Below are 21,195 nucleotides of genomic sequence, written 5' to 3' on the forward strand. Positions count from 1 at the left end.
AGGTTACTTGCCTGTGCTATGTTCAGCAGGAGTACAAAGGATGGTGTGGACAATTTTATCTGTAAGTGTAAGAAATCGTTTATAGGGCTGAGGCTTGAAGTGTTGCCAGGTAGACAGTATGAGAGTGGCATTCCAGTTGAAGGGGACCATGAGAACCAAAAGCATAGAGGCATGAAATATTTGGTTGTTGAGAGAAACATAAACAATTTCATTTGTAGGGAGCAAAAGAGGACAGGACGAGGCTGAGACACTACTGCTGATACTGGAGGGTGTGTGTGTGTACATGCACATGCATACGTGTGACAACATGTGTGTGCAAAGAGGGGTGGCTCAGTCGGTTAAGCGTCTGACTCTTGATTTAGGCTCAGGTCACGATCTCAGGGTTTTGAGGTGGAGCCTCACGTTGGGCTTCACACAGAGCATGGAGCCTGCTTAAGATTCTCTCTCTCTCTCCCCCTCTCCCCCTCCCTGCTCCTCTCTCTCCCTCTCTCTAAAAAAAAAAAAAAAAAAAAAAAAAGTGTGTGGAAAGAGCAGAGTTGAGGCTGGAAATATAAACAGTGGTCAGTGGTGATATGCAAAAGAGTTCACACCCTATACTTTTATCAAGAAAGGGTTTTAGATGATTGAATGACACTATCAAATTGGTTTTGGGAGATTGATGTTGGCTCTGTGGAAAGCAAACCTCAGAAAGCAGAGATTGGAGGCAGAGAAACTAATTAGTAGGCTACTGCTTATTGGGAATGCCGTAGTCCAAGTGAGGACAGAGCTAAGGCCATGGAATTGGTAATGGAGAGAATGGATCGGAAACACTGGATAGATAGGAGTCATTTTCTTGGCAACAGCAAATGTGTGGTGGTGTTGGTGGTGTATGTGTATGTTGAGAAAAAGAGTCTAGAATGACCCCCAGTTTTCAGGATTTTGGTGGGGGGGGATGGTGGTAAGTTAGACAACAATAGAGGAGATACTTTCTGAGAAAAAAAAAAGTCTACTGGGAATAGTGAGCTGTTAGACACAGAGAGCTTTGAGACTTTCCAGTAGATATTATAGCTGAGACGGCCCAAGGTCATGCCATTTTTAACTCTAGTACCAAGGCTCCCCATTTGTATTCCGAAGTGCTTAACTCTATGAAGAAATCAGCAATTATTTATTGTGCATCTACGAGCAAGTTCCTTTGGCAAATACAAAGAGGTCTCTAGCAAAGAGAAATGATCTACATATTATTATTTAAAATCATTTGATATCCATAATTAATTTGCCATGGCATTATTCACTTTTTCTTAGAAATAATTGGTTTCTATTTTCTCTTTCCTGTCTCTTTGACTGACCATGAAATACTCATAGCCTGATTGTAGTTTTCATTTATTTCTTCACAATACATATATTCTCTCTTCCTCTCAAGATGGAACAGTTTTGATGCTAAAAATAATGATATTGAAATAATTCTTCATTTGGGACCAATCTTAGCCCACTTGAAATGTATGTAAATGGGCCCAAATTAGGTACTGGATTCCCTCTATTCTCTGGTTTTGTTGTTGTTATTGTTATTGGCTGCTTCTGCATAATTTTACCTGATGAGGTGTTATTATTCAGAATGTATCCATATAAACTAGAAATTTTTTCATTCTGGACGTAAACTTTTCCTGGTCCTGGGAGTCCTTAAGTGGGTTTTGTGTCATAGAAAGTGCTTAATTATGTTCTTAATAATCCATTTATTAACTGTTATATGGGGACAACTAGATTTATAAATTGTTAATTAAATGTAAAGCTCCCTGTGTTGCATTCTTTTTCTTAAGCTGCATGTTACCCCTTGTAAAGATAGTATTGTTTTGGAAACATTTAAAAGTTTTTAGAGCATACGTATAAGCCCTGGTTATTAATTTGTTTGCAATTAACAACATACGTTACTTCATGCTTTCTGAGGGTAGGGACCATGGCTTAATCATCGTTATATCCAGAGTGGTACCTAACAGAGTGTCTTGTAAATTGCAGACACTCAGTAAGACTTGTTGAATGAATATATGGCTGTTATTCACAGATTTACACTACCTTCATAACACTAACACATTAACAGTTAAATATCTCATCCAAAGCTTCAGTGGTGAGACTGCACATAAGAAGTTAGAAGTTTGGCTGCCATGGAGTAACAGAGAAGCAATATAGTATATAGTTAAGCATGGAGACTAGGGAGCCATATTACTGGGCTCTACTCTGGGCTCTACCAGTAGGAGACCTTGAGTCAGATTAAGCTTTCTGTGCCTCAAATTTCTCACTAGTGAAATGAGAACAATAAAAACCTAATCCTGACTTGTGAACATTAAGTAAATTAATACCTGCAAAATATTTGAAATGGGATCTATTTTGTTATACAAGTGAAGACATTACAGGTTTATTTTTATTATTTCCATTACTATGATTATTATTTATAAAACATGCCTCCCAGGCAAAGCTGCTAATCATGTAGCTTCATGAAATGCACTGTATATTTTTGTTTTGCATTACTGGACTATTATCTTTGTTTTAGGAAGTAGCTCAATAACTTGAAAATAAATTTTATCTATAATTTGATGAAAAGAAGGCAAAAGGATTTCCTTACAAATCACTCTTTATAAGTGTTTGATTTAAGTAGTCTTTAAAATCTCAGAAACCACCAGGATATCCTGAATGCATGATATATTTGATTTGCAAGTTAGATCAGGATTTGCAAAATTACTTTATAAACAGAGTTACTCTGTTTGAAGACGGTAATATGCATAGTTCATCCAAGCTAGTGTACATGATATATTTAGTTCTAATGAAATGTGACCTAAATACATTAATGTAACAGAGTAGTTTTGGAATTATTTGTTTATAAGGCTAGTTACTCCCACTTTCCCGCTGTTTCTTCTTTCAGAAGCTGGGAGCCTAGCGAACGTATTAGAACCATCCATCTAAATTCAACTCCCAGGGAAAAATGGAGCTTGATCAAGCCACGGTTTTGACCAAATGGGTACTTGTTCTAGTGTTTGTTTGTTTTATTTTTTTAATTTTTAATTTTTTTTAAAAGATTTTATTTATTTATTTGAGAGAGAGAGAGAGAGCACAAGAGGGGGGAGCAGGAGAGGGAGAAGCAGACTCCCTGCTGAGCAGATAGCCCGATGTGGAACTCGATCCCGGGGCTCCAGGATCATGACCTGAGCTGAAGGCAGTCGCTTAACCAACTGAGCTACCCAGGCACCCTGTTTGTTTTATTTTTAATGATAATGTGGTGAGTATATAAGAACAGACTTGTACTCCAAGTAAACTTTGAAATTAGTAAAGCATCTGGGGAAAAGTATAAGATACTATTTAACTCTGTGAAGACAGGAAAATTTATGCTTTAGTTCTTAATTTTTCACAAATTTATATTCTCATTAGAATTGATGACTCAGATGGGAAGGTGCAAGTTAAAGTGTTTATAAAGTTATTATATAGAATCCATGCTGATATTTTTTAAAATTTGTAAATACAGTGAGAGGCTATTCTTGTTGAATTCTTGTACTTCTCTTCAAAGTATATAAAAATCACTATGATTAAATTATGTTAGTGAGGCCAAATGCATTTTGTAGAGATGTAGTATATAAATGCTATTCTCATTAAAATCCGTATGCCTATTTTTATTAGTTCAGATATCTTTCTACAGATAAATATCTGTATATCTGTATGCATGTATGTGTGTATATAATATATATAGTGTATATATTATATATATAATATACACATATAACCATATAGAACTTTAAGATTTATGAGGTCCCCTAGGGCATATAGAGTAACAGTTCTCTGGAATAGTAGTGCTAAGTCTATGTGCCTGGGGGGCGCCTGGGGGGCTCAGTCGTTAAGCGTCTGCCTTCTGCTCAGGTCATGATCCCAGGGTCCTGGGATCGAGCCCTGCTTCGGGCTCCCTGCTCCGCGGGAAGCCTGCTTCTCCCTCTCCCACTCCCCCTGCTTGTGTTCCTGCTCTTGCTATCTCTCTCTCTCTGTCAAATAAATAAATAAAATCTTTAAAAAAAAAAAAATTCTATGTGGCTGGGCCCTAAAAAGGGAAGTTCTCCAAAATATCTGTTCAAAAACACAGTTTTATAATGAATTTTAAAAATGTGCAATATTGTAAGATACCAGGAAAGAAAAAGTCAGACAAAACCAAGATCTTCCCCCCCGCCAATTCCTTGTCTTTCTTTTATTCTTGTTCCTCATGTGGAAATCTTCTTAGAGACCAGGGTGTTAAGGATAAGGAATTTATAAGTGACCCCCCCCACCCCCCAGTTCCCAATCCCATTTGTGGGAGAATAATCCAGACAAATTCAAACAGAAGGTTTTGCACTGCCCTAGCCTGGGCAGAAACAAATTTAGATTTACTGGCAACTAATTAGTTGTCAATTCTTCTACAGGATTGGTTGCCTTAGGACATGCACCAAAAGGAGTGGGTAGGAAGAGCTTAGTCACGACCTACCCAGGCTGGCTCTCATTTCACAGGCAGTGCACTGTGCTCCATCACAGAGAGAGAAGAAAGAAATCAGACTGGATTTGTCGGATATTTGTGGAAGCTGGATGATCCTCGAAAATATTTGGCTGGACTAGCAACACAGTGAAATATCAGTATAGATACAGCAATAAAAGTAGAGGTCCACTGCCTGCAATAAGCTTTTCTGATTTCCATTTCCTTTAATGTGCTTTGAAGTCAAATCACAGCGACCCAACTTCAATAACATTGGAGAATGTTTTGTGGGGAAGAACTAAGAATTATGGTTTATAATGAATTTTTGGAATCTAGTTTTTACTGAAGTCTGTCTCAAGTAAGTGCACACCCAAGTCTAGAGACTGTTCTAACATATAGTTTAAAAAAAATGGTGAAAATCATCGCAAATAGCTTGAATTTTGTGAAGTTCCAGGTAAATGGGTCATATGACAGTGAGATTACAAGTTTATTAAGGGTGCTAATGGGAAAGCCTAATTTTTTTAGAACAAATCATTCAAAAAGATACAAATTTTGAGGTAAAACAAACAAACCTAAAATCTATAATTCAGCATTGGGATCCAGAAAAAAATAACTACACTAGTAAATATGAAAATAATCTATGAGGATATTTACAAAAATTGTGACATTCATAAGAGAAATTTTGTGGCGCATACAGTTAAGGTCGAGAAGAAACCATGAGCTGTTCAACTTCCATGATCAAAATATAAACAATTTAGTGGTAATATAAATGGCAAAGTGATAGAGATCTTAATGAAGATTGACTCACAGAAATGGAAAATAGGATATTACAGTAGGAAGTAAAGTGTTCACACCAAGAGATGTTTAGATTCCCTAGTTGCAAGGTTTTAAATGGCATGCTTTTTATCTTGGTGAATTTCAATTAGACTCTGCAATGGGCAAGTCAGGAAGGGAATATTAATGATGGGGGAGAAGGCTGGGGTGGTGTTCCATTCTTCACAGAGCCAGCTAAATAGGAGAGCAAATGTTTGTTTAGGTTGTAGCCTATTAAATGCTCATTCAGAAAGTGGTGATTAATAGGTTAAAAAGAACAGCTTGAAATATTTACAATGTAAAGGTTTTACTCTCCTCACATAATCTTCAAGGCAAAGCTAAAATTTACTGTAGATTAGCAGTGTCTGTTGTTATGAAAACTGCACCATCTAGGAAAAACATCTGAATTTTTGGTTCATAACTAACGAAATTGAAGTGTTTGGCACATATTGACTCTGAATGTAATATGAGAAAAACATATCAGCATACTTATCTTTTTCCCCCTTTTAAAGTGTCTAACGTTTATAACAACTTCTTGAAGAGATAAACACCCGCTCTGCCTCGCCTTAGTGGGATGTGCGTAACATTCTGTCTTACGTGCAGTACAAAAAGGAAAATATCTTTTCTCTCCTTTTTTCTGTTCAAGTTGCACGTTTGGATTTTATCGCCTCAGATAAAATAGAAGATAAATGAGACAGATCAAACACAATACTGAAAGTGTACTATGGGAGTGGAATTACAACAGGTCCCCTTTACCAGCAAAAAACCCTACAGGGGGAAAACCTCAAACCCTGCGAGACTTCATCTGCCCTCCGCCCCGCCTCCGTGCCCCCACCCCAAGAACTGCAGAGGTAGTAGAAGCACAGCATGTACCTTTTTGCTGGGGTGGGGTGGGTGCGGGGGTGCGGAATGTAAACTTTTTTAGAGCTTTGTTGATTGAGTTTGATCATCACGTAGGGAGGACGCCGGTGAAAAGACGTTGGGGAAAAGAATTGCCGGGAGTGAGCGGGAGGTTTCCCCAAGGTGCAAAATCTGCAAATGGACTGGAGAGAAGTTTCCAGCCCTCTGAGCTTTGAGGGGAAATTGGTCCTGATTGCAGAGTGTGAAGGAATGAGTGGTATATCAAGAGGGCTCAGGAAATCAAAGAAACTTCCTGCTGTCTGATTCCACGCAACATGCGTTGAACTCGATCCTGCGTGGATGCGCTGATGACTAAGTAGAGGCTGATTAGAGTCCCCTCGCCCTCCAGCGGGAGTGGTACCTCTTTACCTCTCCTCAGCAGCCACGTCGCTCCAGAGCCAGGGGATGTTGGGGGGCGGGCGGCAGGGCGAGGCCCCGGGGATCTAGGGCCGCACAGACACGCTGCGTTCGCAACTCCGCACCAACACCCACTGGCAGCCCCCCTCCCAGGAACCTCGGGGCCTCGGGGGAGCCCCGGCGGGCCGCCGCGGGGAGCAGTCGGGGCGGCGCGTGGGCTCCGCTCCTCCGGCGGGGCGTGGGCGCGGGGAGCAGCGCTCGGGGCGCACCGGGGAGCTTGCCGCCGCCCCGGGCTGTGCCGCTGCAGGTGCCCGGCGGGGGGGTGGGCGGTTACCCCGGATCCGGGCGGGGGTGGGGGTCCCTGCGTTCCCGGGAACCTCGTTAGCCCTCCTCCCGGGCCTGGCTCCTCCTCCTCCAGGCGTGGGGCTCGTGCCCGCCACAGCCTGCGCGCACCGCGCCTCGGCTCGCGTCCCCCCCACCCCGCCCGCTCCTGCCAACGCTTCCCCTCCTCCTCTTCCTCCTCCTCCGCCCATCACCGCCACTACGGACGCCTTTGCCTCCATCTACTCCTCGCACCGCGGCCGCCGCTCTCCGCGCTCCCCTCCGGCTTCCACGAGCCCATCGCTCCCCGCTCGCTCCGCTGCTGCAGTCGCTCGCTCGCTCTCTCACTCGCGCTCTCTCTCGCTCTCCCTCAAGTTTCCTATCTCCTCAGATCAGGGCAAAGGGAGGAAAACAGCCGATTCTGCTTGCTGCTTCAGGTAAGGTCGCTCACGTCGGTCCCAGGAGGGACCCCTTCCCATTTGCCTTTGCCTCCGGTTCATGCCTCGTCTCCCCCACCCCACTCTCCGAGGCTCCCTGAAGCCCGGGAGGTTCGGGTCCCCTCCTCCTCCACAGCACATCTGAAAAAATAATTTCGATACTCATCACCAGAAGCGTATCTGCCAACTACAATAAGATCCAAGACGCCCGCCGGCCCGCCCGCGCGGCAGGCAGCACGTTAGCCTGGCTCTTTTCTAGTCTTCAACTTTGCACGCTGTGCTTGCCGCTGCGTGCCGGCCGCGGCTGGATCCGGGAGCCTCACGCTCCTGCTCTGATTGTGGTCCTCGGCTCCGGAACAGCTGTCCAACGCGTCGTTTCGCAGCAGTTGATCCGAACCCGGCTGCCTCCAAGACGTGGTCTTGGGCAAACTGTGCCTGGGCAGGGAGGGAGGTTCTTTTCTTTTCTATTATTTTAGAGGGAGTGAAGAAGTAAAGACGTGAGGACTGCAGTTCACTGTAATGAAAAGAATAATCGAAAAAGTGGGCTGGCCGCCCCTTGCTTTCCACGCTGGGGTTGCGGGGGTGGTCTTGGTTGTTGAGGAGGTTTTGGCACCAAGTACCCATCTCTCCTCCCCTTTTCACTCTCCCCTCCGACCCATTCTCTTCTCTAGCTCCTATATCAGTTCAGGGTCCCGTGTGTTATTATTACGTGTGTGTGAGCACAAAACAGTTTGCTGACGAGGGGGCTGGGTGTAAGTTCCTGGCAGAGCAAAGTCTGATTATTTGGTCATCTTGCTGTCAAGAGAAAAAAAAAAGACAGAGAAGACAAGAGACCCCCCGCACCCCCTCCACCCCCACCCCCCATCATCACACCCTACACTCGCTCCGTTGGACTAATTCTATAGCTTTAACTTCAATTCTCAGTTGAATTGACATTCTTTGGGGCTATTCGGATGGTGGAACTGAATGTAATTTTAAGTGTATTTTATTTTTCTTCCATGGCTTTACAAAGAGTGGCAATGAAGACGAAATTAAACACCTACAACATGCAGTTGCTGCTGCTGCTTTTCTTGTTGTGGGACCCAGCCAGGTGAGACATTGATTTATTGTATTTGATTTTTTAAATTCAGGGTAACGGTGTTTCTTGAATGCTATCAATGCTGAGGTGGCCTTTGAGAAGCTGAAGTATTTTGAAGAGTCAGTTCTAATGAAAAAGGTTGTATCAGGAAACTGAACTATGAAGTGGCAGAGGCTATAAAAGTTCACTGCTTCTTGTTTTTAGTGATAAAATACAAAAGTAATCAGAAACATTTTCTTAAAAAAAAGACAAGGAAAGAAAAGAAAATCTCCAAAGAAAAGACTTATCTTTTGAATGGCACATTCTTGCAAGGAATTGAAGTGGTTAAGTTATATGCGTTTATAATAACACCAAGATTCAGTAAAATAGCCAACAGTTTTTCTTTAAGCTAAACAGAAAAGCACAAGCTAAAAGGATTTGATTAACTTATTTTTTTCTTCCTTCCTTCTTTCTTTTCTTCTTTCTTTCTTTCATCTTTTTTTTAATGGTCTTGGCTCTTTTAGTCAACGTAGAAAACCCAAAGGATGTGTGAGTCTTTAACCTCTAGGTGGAGGTAGTATACAACTTCAAAATCACAAACAAAAAACAAAAGCTTGATTTATTAATCAACTTTTCATATTATTGATTTAGAGATCTTTTATTCCTAAAATGGTTACTGTCATAAATAGTACTTATTTTAAGCATGTAACTAATTTTGTTTTGCCTATGTTCTACAAACATGAAATTAATTCTTATTGCTTTCCATAACATCATCTTAATTGTAGTCTTTTCTGATTTTTCTCATCACTGGGCATTTTTTATTTATGGTCTAAATTTAGGAAATGATTTTCAAAATATTAGAGGACTTAAAATATAAGAGTTATAAGAATGTTCATGTAACCATTCCTTTTAAAAATAATGTCTTTATTTCCCTTTTAATTTTTCATTTTCCTGTCCAAGTAATTGTCAAAGTATGAAAATACTTTCTAGAATTGAGAAGAAATTTCTTCATTAGGCTTATTTTTAATTGGAAAATAGCTCCTCATGTAACGCCTTAATGCTGAATTTAGAAAAAGAATATGACAGGTGATCAAATAACACTTTTCAGTGAAAACCTCTATGTGGAACTTTATGATTATCATAGTGATTGGTTTTAAAATTAGCTTAAGGTAATATAGAAACTTTTGGTGCTGGAGTTTTAATGAACTAATTTGCTTACATAATTTTTAAATGTTTATCTTTATATCAGTGTGTTAATATTTTCTCTGCCCTCAAGGTAATATTTGTTTGAAGTTGGTTACCAATTTTTTTAATGTATCATGACTATTTTTAGTTACTAGCTGTGTAATCATTTAAATGCAGATGGACTCTGTCAATGATACTTCATACGATACACCTTGATCAGAATGCAATTACGTATAATCTTTGATTTTAAAGGAGTGAACACACCATGGTCAATTATTAATCATTGACGATCCTAAGTGCTTAACCATATTTCCCTCTACTAGTTTTCTGTTCTATATTTGACCAGTAATGCTCATGCCAGTATTTTATTCTATTATATAAATGATTCTTTTTTTGGGCCAGTAATTTAAATCTCTGAATCATTCTAGGGGAAAAAAATGGCAGTGAAAAGGGACATTGTGTTTTATGCATCCAGTTCCTTCTGCACCAAATTGCTGGATGTCACAAAATCAGGTCTCTGGCTTTCTGATGGAGAAATAATGGAGGAAATCATGGTTTCTAACCCCATGCTGGCGATATTTTAAGACCATTTGTTCTTTCCGCAAATTTATCACGCACAGACACAAAAGTAGCGAGGCATTTTAATCTTTAGGCAATCCCTATCACTCTCCTCAGAGACCAGTCAGGAGGGGTACTCCTCCAAGGCTCTCTGCAGCCCTGTGTGTGTTCCTGTTCCTTTCAGACCCCACCTCCACTGCCTGGCTACAGTGGAGTCTGGAATACAGCCAGTGGAGTTTCCCTGATGTCTATATTGCACTTGGCCATTGGGTGGAGGTATACCCAAAGTAAGGAAATAATCTTGGTTTAAAAGAGAAAAATGACATACAGAAAAAAAAAAAGAAGAAAAGAAAGGCATTTATTAGGAAGATAGAGAAATTTTCTGCCTCCAAGGAGGCGATTTATTTTCCAATTAATATTCAGAACACTGAGTATTATTTCAGGAGTCATTTTGGTTATTGTACCTTTCTTAATGCAGAATAACATTACTAATAGTGTCTGCATGTGATCATCTACAGTTATAATATATTCTAGGGGTTGGCTTTTAGAAAAAAAATGAATATTCCACACTGAATGCTCAGTGGTAGAAACCTGAAATAATTTTGACGTTAAACTTCCTGATAATCTTGTATTTAGTGTCCATTTTCAGCAACATGTTTATCTCCTCCACAGATATTCTGGTATTTATAGAAGTGATAAAAGGAGAAAATGGGTGGCCCTAATCTCTTAGAGAGACTTAAAATTCAAACCAAGGAAGAAGAGCATGTTGGCACTTGTACAACACACACACATATGTGTGTGTGTGTGTGTTTGTGTGTGTGTGTGTGTATATATATATATCAGCTTGTAAAATTATCTGTCTAGGTTGGTGCTGGCTAACATCCAAGAAGATGAAGCTAAAAATAACATCACCATCTTTACAAGAATTCTAGACAGACTCCTGGATGGTTACGATAATCGGCTTAGACCAGGACTGGGAGGTAACAGTAGTTTTACTTTTTTTAAACTCTCATGAAATAATGCTTTAAAAAGTTAAGAGTAATATTCATAGTCTATTACATTTTATATATGAATTCATGTATTAAAAAACCATAAATAATAGAAAGGTATATGAAATAAACATTATCTGGGATTCCTTTTTACGCACGCACAATGTACTTAACATATTTTTTAAGACTGCCTAAAATCACAGAGAGCCCAGACTTCCTGCATGAAGAGTTTTTAAATTAGTTTATTTATAATAGCTAAGTTTTTCAAACTTAAAGTATATTAAAATGAAACGTTACTGGGCAGCTATTCTTGTGTAGTATCCTCACATTTTACAGATGCCTATTTTCACAGCAGTATAGATATGAAGAATTGAGACGCATTAAAAAAAGTATCTGGGTTATAGTTCAACAAATACAGTTTAGGATTCTATGATGGTGTTTCTTTACACATACATATGATATTTCTAAAATTAGCACTGGCTTGGCATTCTTGAAACTTGCAAAGATATTTTAGCTACACATTAGCTGTAGACCTAAATTTATTGGACTGTGGCACAGGTTGATTTTGAATTTAAATGTTAATTTTCAACTCAGAAAAACAAATCTGTTTTATTCCATAATGATAAAGGAAACAAGACTCGGCTAAAATGTTAATTTTTTTAAATATGTTAAGTTTTAACTATCCTCTAATTATCCTTAGCTAGGTGATACTAAGGCGATTAGGTGAAGGTAAAGTAGGTGTGTAATTCGTAAAGGAATCAAATATTTGATTTGATGCCTAAAGGCATCAAAATATTGTTACCCATCATTTATAAATGAGATATATATCTCCATACACACATTTATCACCTGTATGTTAAACTTACTTGGATGTTTAGTTTAACCATTAATTAAAAATTAAGAAAAAATAGTTGAACAGTTGATACTAATCAAAGATTTATATAGGTCGCAGGTTATTACTGGCAACTTTGTAATATGAAATTGCTTATAAAGATGTGCATTGACTAAATGCCTAGATGTTTATATACATACTTTCTTTGAAAAATGTAGGTGTTGGTTAATTCTATGTATATTTGCCAGTGTATGGTTTGGAGCGTCTAGGAGTCCGAAAAAGTCAGAAAAGACCCAACTTATTAAATAAGATGCCATTTAATGCTGTGAGTTTTTACTGGAATCCCTGTGAGGTGTATCTCACTTTAAGAGAAGTACAGGGAGGAATAATATTCAGAAATATGGCCCACTGTATCATTCAGATCAAAGTCAGTTGTTTAATATACACTTAGTTTTCTAAAAGGAAAAACTAAAAGGAAAATAATATTTCTTTAGTAATTAATATTTCTAATGAGCATGAATATAAGGAATCAGTCTCTATGTTAGCATATGACAGTGAGCTTTTGCCAGACTCATACTGTAGAGGTATGCCCAGCATAAATCTGTCATAATTCATGATGGTGGTTTAAGAGGTAGATATTTTTCCTAAGTCATAGATTTTATTTTTTTTTAAATAAATAATGTGCTGTCAAAAATCTTAATATTTGAGCTAGACCTTGGGTTTTGTGTCTGTGAGTTTTTAGGGGAAATATCTACACTGTGGGTGTGAAGCTGGGGAGTAGAAACTACCTGTTTCAGGACGTGGGTCTTGCCATTTAGCTCTTCGTATTTCTTTTGTAATGTCTCTTACATTCTTTTTTTACTTTTACTGTCACCACTCAAATATGGATCCTTGTCACTATATTACTTGTGTTAAGTGGCTCTTCTCTTGTCTAGTGTCTTCCTTCCCCAATCCTTCTCTGAGGTTGGACATATGCTACTATTTCCCAATCAGATTAGTTTTCTTTTATTCTTACAATGCTTTCCACATATCCCTCACTTTTCTTTTTTTTTCTTTTTTTTTTTTTTAAGATTTTATTCATTTATTTGAGAGAGAATGAGATAGAGAGAGCATGAGACGGGGGAGGGTCAGCGGGAGAAGCAGACTCCCCGCCGAGCAGGGAGCCCGATGCGGGACTCGATCCTGGGACTCCAGGATCATGACCTGAGCCGAAGGCAGTCGCCCAACCAACTGAGCCACCCAGGCGCCCCCTCACTTTTCTTGATCATATACCTTCAGGGGCTCCCCTTTGCCTTCAGCAGGTGGCAGGAATAGAAGAAGGTAGTAGAAGGAATATAGGCCTTGGAGGCAGATAGGTCTAGGTGGAATTTCAATTCCATCCACACACAAAGCTGTGCCTTGGCCAGATAATCTCTGTTTCCTTTCATTTAAAATGGCCGTGGTCTCTCTACCTTTCTGCATTACAGGGTTGTTGAGAGGATTATATAAACAAAAAGTGTATACAAGCCTGGTGTCACATAGTAGCAATTCAACAAAGGTCTAGTTCTTCCCTCCTCCCTTAGATTCCTAATGTGCCAGTCAAGTTTTTCTACATTCTATTTCTTGGGCTTCATTTTTATTTTGCCTCCTTCTCATCCTCTACTTCAAATGCATTTGTTCACTTTCTCTTGATAATCCATCCCTATCTGCTCCCTTGGCCTTTGGTCCTGTTATTTCCTCTCACTGGAAGAATTTTTCTCATCCTCTTTGATGATCGAAACCTTTCCTTTTCTATAAAGACCACCTCAACACCTCCAGTAAAGATCTTTCTTAACTGAATTGAAGCACCCAGATTCAGTTTTTTCTCTGTTGAATTTCTTCAGCCGTTGTGGGCTCTGTGTCTCATTTGGAACTTGTTATGTGCTAGCTTGGATTATTTATTACCTTTTTGTGTGTCTCCTGTTACCTTAACAAGATTGTAAGCTCGTTGAGGCAGGATATTGTATCATAAATCCTCTATGCTCTCAGCAACTAAATGTTGATTTGCATATTGTGGCTATCAAATAAATGTTGATTGCTTGATTAACTTTTCTATGACCAGTTAATCATCTATAAAATGGGGCTACTCTTATTTAGCTGACCTTTTAGTTAGAAGTGTTGAGGTGTTATGTCGGGCATCATGCTGCAGGATGATAGTGTGGCTTAGTAAAGACCTACCTAATTTTAGATTGTGAAGATTTAGGTAAAATCCCAGCTCTGGTACTGAGGAGTCCTATGACTTTTAAATACTCAGCCTCTTTGGGTCCACATCTGTCATTGCTAAAGTGTGGTTACTCATACTATTCTTAAAGTATTTGATGAATATGGAATACAATGGTATATGCAAAGAATTTAGCACAGTGACCGGCATATAGTAGAGAGTTAATAAATAACAAAACCTAAAGGACTTTCAAATACTCTCTAAATGTACTGTTGTAAATTTAAATTATTAGGATTACTTCTGCACCCCAAATTCTTAGCCTACATGTTCATATGTCATTTCAAATAGAAAGTCCAAGGAAATTATTTGCATCATTATGTACCAGAAACTAGTAAGAAGGAAAAAATGGGTTTCATTCAATTTTAATATATCAAGCTGAACATCTCTATTGATGAAAAATCTGGGTAATTAATCTCAATTATTATTTTCTTTCCCTTATAACTTTAATATAAATGAGTATATAGGAAAGAACAATCAGTTTTGGACTATGAGTTAGAAAAACTTCTTTTCTTTTTTTTTTTTTTAAAGATTTTATTTATTTATTTGAGAGAGAGAGAATGAGAGACAGAGAGCATGAGAGGGAGGAAGGTCAGAGGGAGAAGCAGACTCCCTGCTGAGCAGGGAGCCCGATGCGAGACTCGATCCCAGGACTCCAGGATCATGACCTGAGCCGAAGGCAGTCGCTTAACCAACTGAGCCACCCAGGTGCCCAGAAAAACTTCTTTTCACTTGGCTCTACCACTTACTAGATTTTACCCTTGCCAAGTTACTTAGGCATTCTGCCCCTTGATGTTTTCTTTGGGAAAATGGCAATAATGGTATTTTATCTTGAAAGAAGGAGGGTAAATTGAGATTCATATATATGATGAGGATTATACAGTACACTGAGTGATAAAATTTTAAGATATTTTACGACTAATAATAGTTTCTTACATCATGCCACTCAAGAGCTCAGAATTCTGCAATCATTTCTACTTCATTCAGAATAAAAATCAGGTTTCTTGTGGTGGTCTCCAAGGCCCTATATGATCTGTTTCCTTATTCTTTCTTTGACCTCACCTCACACAACTGACCTTCTTGCTTACACTGCTGCAGTCACATTGGCTTCCTCTCCTTTGAACGCACCAGGATACTCCTTAGAACTTTGCCCCTGGCTCTTCCCTCTTCCCTGCATAGCCTTTGATCTCACCTTCTCAACGAGGCCTACCCTGACCAACCAAATAAATACTATAACCTGTCTGCCTCTTAATAATTCTGATCCCACTTACACAGCTTCCTTTTTTCCCTTTTTTTCTTAATACTTATTATCCTTTAATATCTAAGATAATTTATTTCCTTATCACTGTTATGTCAATTGCTTATTTTTGTCTCTTTTGCTAGAATGTAGGCTCATTGAAGTCAGGGATTTGTGTCTGTTTTGTTGCTCGATTCACTGATACATCATCTATCCCAAGCATCTAGAACAATACCTGGCATATAGTAAGCACTCATATATTTCTGGATTGAATTTTAATTTTATTCCTTTGTTTTATTTTATTTTTACTGTGCTATCATGAAAAGAATTGACTGTAGAACTTACCTGATCCTTAAATTAGTGGAGCAGTTATCTTTTAATTAACACACTGGCCTTCCACTATTAGCATCAGCATATTTTAAGCTGACATCTTGGTGAATTAGAGCTATTATTACACCAGTTACTCAAACCCTGACTTAATGGTTAGCTGTGATTCTGCCCTGAACGGTGTGATTTTGGGTGATTCATTTATCCCATCTGTGACTTAATTTACTCATCTGTGGAATGGCAGGAGAGGATCTACTTACTCTATTTATATCTCACAAGGATATGATGTGGTTAAAGTAAATTAACATTCTCGAGAGAGCATAATGTGACATACAATTGATGAGCGTTAGTATTGTCAAGAATATGAAGAGAATTCTTCCAGAAGAACATCTTGGGAGGTAGTGTCCTTTGAAAATATGCCATGAAAATACTGGTAGGTCTTGTACATTGGGTAGGCTTCCTTCTTTGTGAGCCTGGAAACTTGAGGTGGGCTTGCCTTGATATCTACCAAGACCATGCATTTAGATTAGCTAGAACTAATAACTGAATTAATTTTTCCTCTTGTCTTCATTTTAGCCATTAGAGCTAACAACTTGGAGTATCACACATGGATTTTTACATTCCGTAAGAGGCTTTCAAAATGTTAACTGAATAAAAAGAGCAGCATTTGTTTTTTGGACCAATTTTATGGGGTCATTGGAGAAATGAATGTGTAGACAGGCCTCGTACATTTATGACAGCTAACATCCACAGTGCTCAACAGTGACAACTATTAGAAATGACAAGGCTTGGTATCTAAATTATAGATTCAATCTGGAAAATCTAGATTGAGTACCATGCTTAACTGCATTTTGAAAAGCTGTTTCGAGGAGGATGTCCAGATAGATTTTTTTTTCCTTCCATGCTCTTGTTTTATACTCTGAAACTTTGAGGAAACTTTATGCTTATAGCCATGAAAAATATGATGTCAGATCATAGGCTTAGGGTTTGAGGGTCAGTTTCCAACCTCACTCTTGGATGTTTACCTTCAGGCTGTAGAGAGATGGATGACAACACATTTCTATGAATGTTACTACTCTCAAATTTACAAAAACAAAATATAGTCTATTCAGTAGGAAAAATTAATATAGAAAAATCTGATCTCTTCCAGAACCTAAGAGGAATTCTGATTTCAAAATAGCATCATATTACCTTATAAAGTAATGCTTAAGATCATTGCCTCTGGATACCAACAGCTTTGGGTTTGAATTCCGTTGCCACCATATGATAACTACAAAACTTTCAGCATGCTACTCAATCTCTCCTTGCTTTGGTTTATTTTATTTGTAAAATGGGAGTAAAAATATGGGACTTACTGGTTTGTTGGGTATTTAATTTTTTTTTTTTTTGACATTCAAATCCTTTGGACAGTATATGGCAAGCAGAGTAGGAACTCAATACATGTAAGTGTTATTGCTCCTGCTATTGCAATAGAATGCAATAGAGAGCATCAGCCAGTGTTTCACTTATTGTATAAAAGCTAAGACTTCTTAAAAAATGATAAATTTATAGTACACATAACCCAGTCTTATTTTATTTTTTAAAAGATTTATTTATTTATTTGAGATAGAGGGAGAAAGAGAGAGAGTGAGAGAGAGAGAGAGAAGGAGCATGGGGAAGGGGCAGAGGAAGAGGGAGAGAGAGAGAAACATAAGCAGAGCCCACGCTGAGCAGGGAGCCCGACTCTGGGCTCCATCTCAGGACCCTGAGATTACGACCTGAGCTGAAACCAAGAGTGGGACGCTTAACCGACTGCACCACCCAGGGGCCCCCACATAACCCAGTTTTAAAGAAAGGAGAAGTTGTAATATTTCTTATGTCATTAGGTTCATTTTGTAGACACACCTTTGTATATGTACAGAATCTCTGGAAACAAAGCCAGTCACCAAAGAAGTATGACATATGTGTTGCTCTTTATAATTATTATCATGGTATGTAATAATTTGGCATCATCAATTCATGGTAATAAACTTGCCTACAGGAGAAAAGATATAGTTACAGAATAAAACCTTATTCTATGACATTAATGATGATTTTAGGGACATACAACTGAAAGCGTGTTCATCAACCTTACCTGGGATTGGGCTAGGTCCTTGAATGGCAAAAACTCTGGGTCTTGCAGCCACAGAGTATGTGCCTGATGCTTGACAGCGTCTTTTGAGGTGATGGGTGATGGAGGCATTGGGACTAAAAGAACGTACAAAGAATAGTCAGAAATGTCTACATAGAATTGGAAGTGAGGAGGAGGGGAAAAATGGGTTGCAAGATGAGCCCGAAAAGAGACCTTGAGTGTTAAGAAGTTCTGGTCTCAAATGGAGGCAGGATAAACTCCAGGACTGGGGCCTCCCCTTCTCTGTAAAGCTGTGATATTTGGCATTCTGCTCCTCTTTCAGCAGCTGTGGTTGGGGCTGACGTTCCCCAAGAGGCCTGAGGCAGCTGAGAATATGGTCTCCCTCCCCTTTCTGACTCAGCCTTCTGGGGTTCCCTGCAGTGTCTGGAGTAGGATAACCTTCAGAATAAGCTCTAGTAGGGAAGAGAAGATTTCAGAGCCTTTTCTGCTTTCAGCCACCATCTAGTCCACCCACTTGAGTTTGCCCAAAGTTCCCAGGGAATGCTGCATTTGATTATTTCGTGAGTGAGGAAATGGAGATCAGCTGGGGAGATTTCACCCAAGTATGCAAAAGAGCTTTTGATACAGGTGTAAAGGACCATTATCATTTGTCATTTCCTGTCTATTTAAAATGATTTTGTGGGAGGCACAAAAGAAAAAGCAGAAAGGTACTGGCTGCCTGAAGTGGGGAGCTTTGGGGAGGCTGGAAAACTCTGGGTCTGACCTCCAAAAATCAGTTCCTTCAGTTTTGTCTGGGACCTGTTGTACTACTCTCCCTCTGGCATGGAAGTAATATGGGCTTCATCACAGTGCGTGCTCGCTTAAACTGCAAGCATGGGAATGTTAGGTACAGTTTTCTGGATTCTTTTAATATTTTGACGCAAGACTAAAGAAAGTGTTAGCGTTTCTGCACACCCTCTCTAACGCTGTGTTGTTTGTTCACTCCCCGTCAGATGATGGCAGTAAGGCAGGCTTCTTCAGAAATGGTTAGATTGAGGTAGTTTTGCAGAATTCTTTCTAAGTTTGTTGTTTGAAAGGTACATAGCTTGTGATTTATTTTATAGGAAAGGCAGACTGTATACATAGTAGCAAGGGTATGCATTAGATTAGATGGTGGCACTTTCTTCCCAAATAGCATCTCTCCAGCAAAATTCAGGGTGACATCATTGAAATGCATAACCAAAAGAAAACTACTTGGGTTTTCATAAACTAATGCTAATGCTTTGTTTTCACCTTAAAACATACTTGGTTAGCCATTTTTTCTTTCAACCATTGCTGCTAGAAAAGCATCGCCCTCAGTCATGATTCTGAGGGATTATTATTTTTGCTTTTTCAGGCACAAGCATGCCTCACTCACTGCATTTTCTGGCTAACATTTAAGCTCAGGTGCAATCAGCGTTTCTCTTTTTACCCCCTTAACACAGTGGATAAATTGGACCATAGGCATGACCGATCCATTTGTTTTAGTGTTATTTTTTGATTGCTACAGCTCAATCATATTGTAGAAATCTATATTGGTAGTGGAGATGGCCAAGTGAACAGCTTGGCCAGTCAGCAATTCATTACTTTTCAATGCGTTAACATGGAAAGAGTCAAATTAAATTATTCTAGTAATCTGTTTCTTAACACATGTCTATTGAAGGCTTATGATGTGCCAGACATTCTGCAGAATATAAAGATGTACAGGGTGTGGTATTGGTCTCTGGTGGTTGAAGTCCCTCAGAGGACAGATAAGGTAGATACACTATGATTCTCAAAATAACTTGAAATATTACAACATGTGTTCCATTATGAGAACATGCTGTTGAAGTTTAGAGAAGTAAGAATGCATTTTTCTTGTACCATATAACCGTTCTGTATCTATAATCATGTTTCATGCATTCGACTATTTCTTATTAAGGGCCAAGTATTTGCTGAGTCTTATTTTAAATGCTGGAAATATTTTGATGAATAAGACCCAGACTTTGCAGAAATTCATGTCACACCATATTTTGGTTCTTTCTGCCTTTCAGGTGTCCTAGATACTGGTTTCTTCTTTCCCTCCTTAATTAAAAATACCATATAACCACCCTATGTTTTTTTTATTGAACATTATTGATGTCTTTTCTCATAACGGGAAGAGTGATTTTTGGTATACTTACTGTCAGGCTGAAAATTTAGTCTGTAGAGGAGTATAATAACATCCAGAGAGCATGTCTTTTGGGGTCTGTGGCAGAGGCGTTGAGGTTATTTATGTTAAGAGTAGCATTCTCAGAAGTAGTAAGGTAAGTGTTAATTCCAGTTGAAACTTCTAGACATTTCTCAGTTCTCTTTTTAAAGAAAACTTGTTTGGCCTTATTTTAATTTCTTTTGAGCTAGAGATGAGTTAAATAATAACTAGACATTCCTTGTGAAATAAAACAAATAAATTACATGATATGTAATGTAATGAGTATTAAGTTTATTTCTTTTGAATTTTTAATGGTCTTGACACCATACAGAATTCTGAAAACTTGTTTTTAACTTGAAATACCTCATTGCTTGAGGTACAGATCTTATCATTTAAAAGTAATGTATAAGAATAACATTAATGTTTAAATCTAAACATATTTCATATAGAAGTTCATCATATCAGAGATATCACTTATGATGAGATATAAATTCTCAAATTCTCCATAGTTGTTTGCATTTTAAGAAAGTTTGAACAGTAGTTTTGATATCTTTGTATGTTTTTATTATACCTTTTCAAAAAATTTAAAAACTAGTATATAGAAAATATGAGTCCCTTTCCATCTTAGTTTGACGTAAGTTATGTTGTCAATTTTTATTTTATCTTTCTTATGTGCCTTCTTGTTTATTTCAGTATTTAAAACATGTTAAAACAGAAGTTTTCACATAAAATTAAAAAAATAGTATTCCATCATAAGAGCATTATTTTAAAAAGTATCTTTATTAGCATTCAGAATGTTAGTTTTTTTTTAGGGGAATGAATGCAAAATGTAGCACAAAGATTGTTACAGGAGCATGTGTGGTGACATTCTTTCTGCATAAATGTATTTCAGTATTCTTGGAGGATATGTTTAGTTAGGACGTTGTTAATTTGATTTAAAACACAATGAAAGAAAACGTATGGCTCTTCTTCTGATATAGTACCCACAGGAAAAATATATGTCAAAAAGAAGATACTGCTATTTCAAATATTTTTATGGCAATGGTTAGTAAATTGTAACAGATTTTAGGGATATTTCAGGAATATGATATAATGAGTAGTACAATTGGATTTTGTGTCTGAAAAGAAAAGTCTTTGGGTCACAAGATTAAAGAAGGTTGAAGAGAGGATAAAAATTATAAATGTTTTTTCATAG

General features: G+C 38.4%; 1 protein-coding gene across 3 annotated transcripts in view; it reads left to right on the plus strand.

The window, feature by feature from the left end:
* Positions 1 to 6,997: 6,997 nt before the first annotated feature.
* The window catches only part of GABRA2 (gamma-aminobutyric acid type A receptor subunit alpha2), a 123,401-nt gene continuing 109,203 nt past the window's right edge, over positions 6,998 to 21,195 (plus strand). For 2 of the 3 annotated variants that reach the window (XM_031027111.2, XM_081812426.1), the window contains exons 1-3: positions 6,998 to 7,281; positions 8,294 to 8,371; positions 10,946 to 11,061. In XM_031027111.2, coding sequence (XP_030882971.1) covers positions 8,301 to 8,371; positions 10,946 to 11,061 — 187 coding nt within the window. In that variant the 5' untranslated portion in view covers positions 6,998 to 7,281; positions 8,294 to 8,300. The remainder of the gene's footprint in view (positions 7,282 to 8,293; positions 8,372 to 10,945; positions 11,062 to 21,195) is intronic. The other variant, XM_006727327.3, reaches the window with a different exon arrangement.

This window comes from Leptonychotes weddellii, chromosome 2, assembly GCF_054177405.1.
Source record: "Leptonychotes weddellii isolate Sample4059 chromosome 2, ASM5417740v2, whole genome shotgun sequence".
NCBI lineage: Eukaryota > Metazoa > Chordata > Mammalia > Carnivora > Phocidae > Leptonychotes > Leptonychotes weddellii.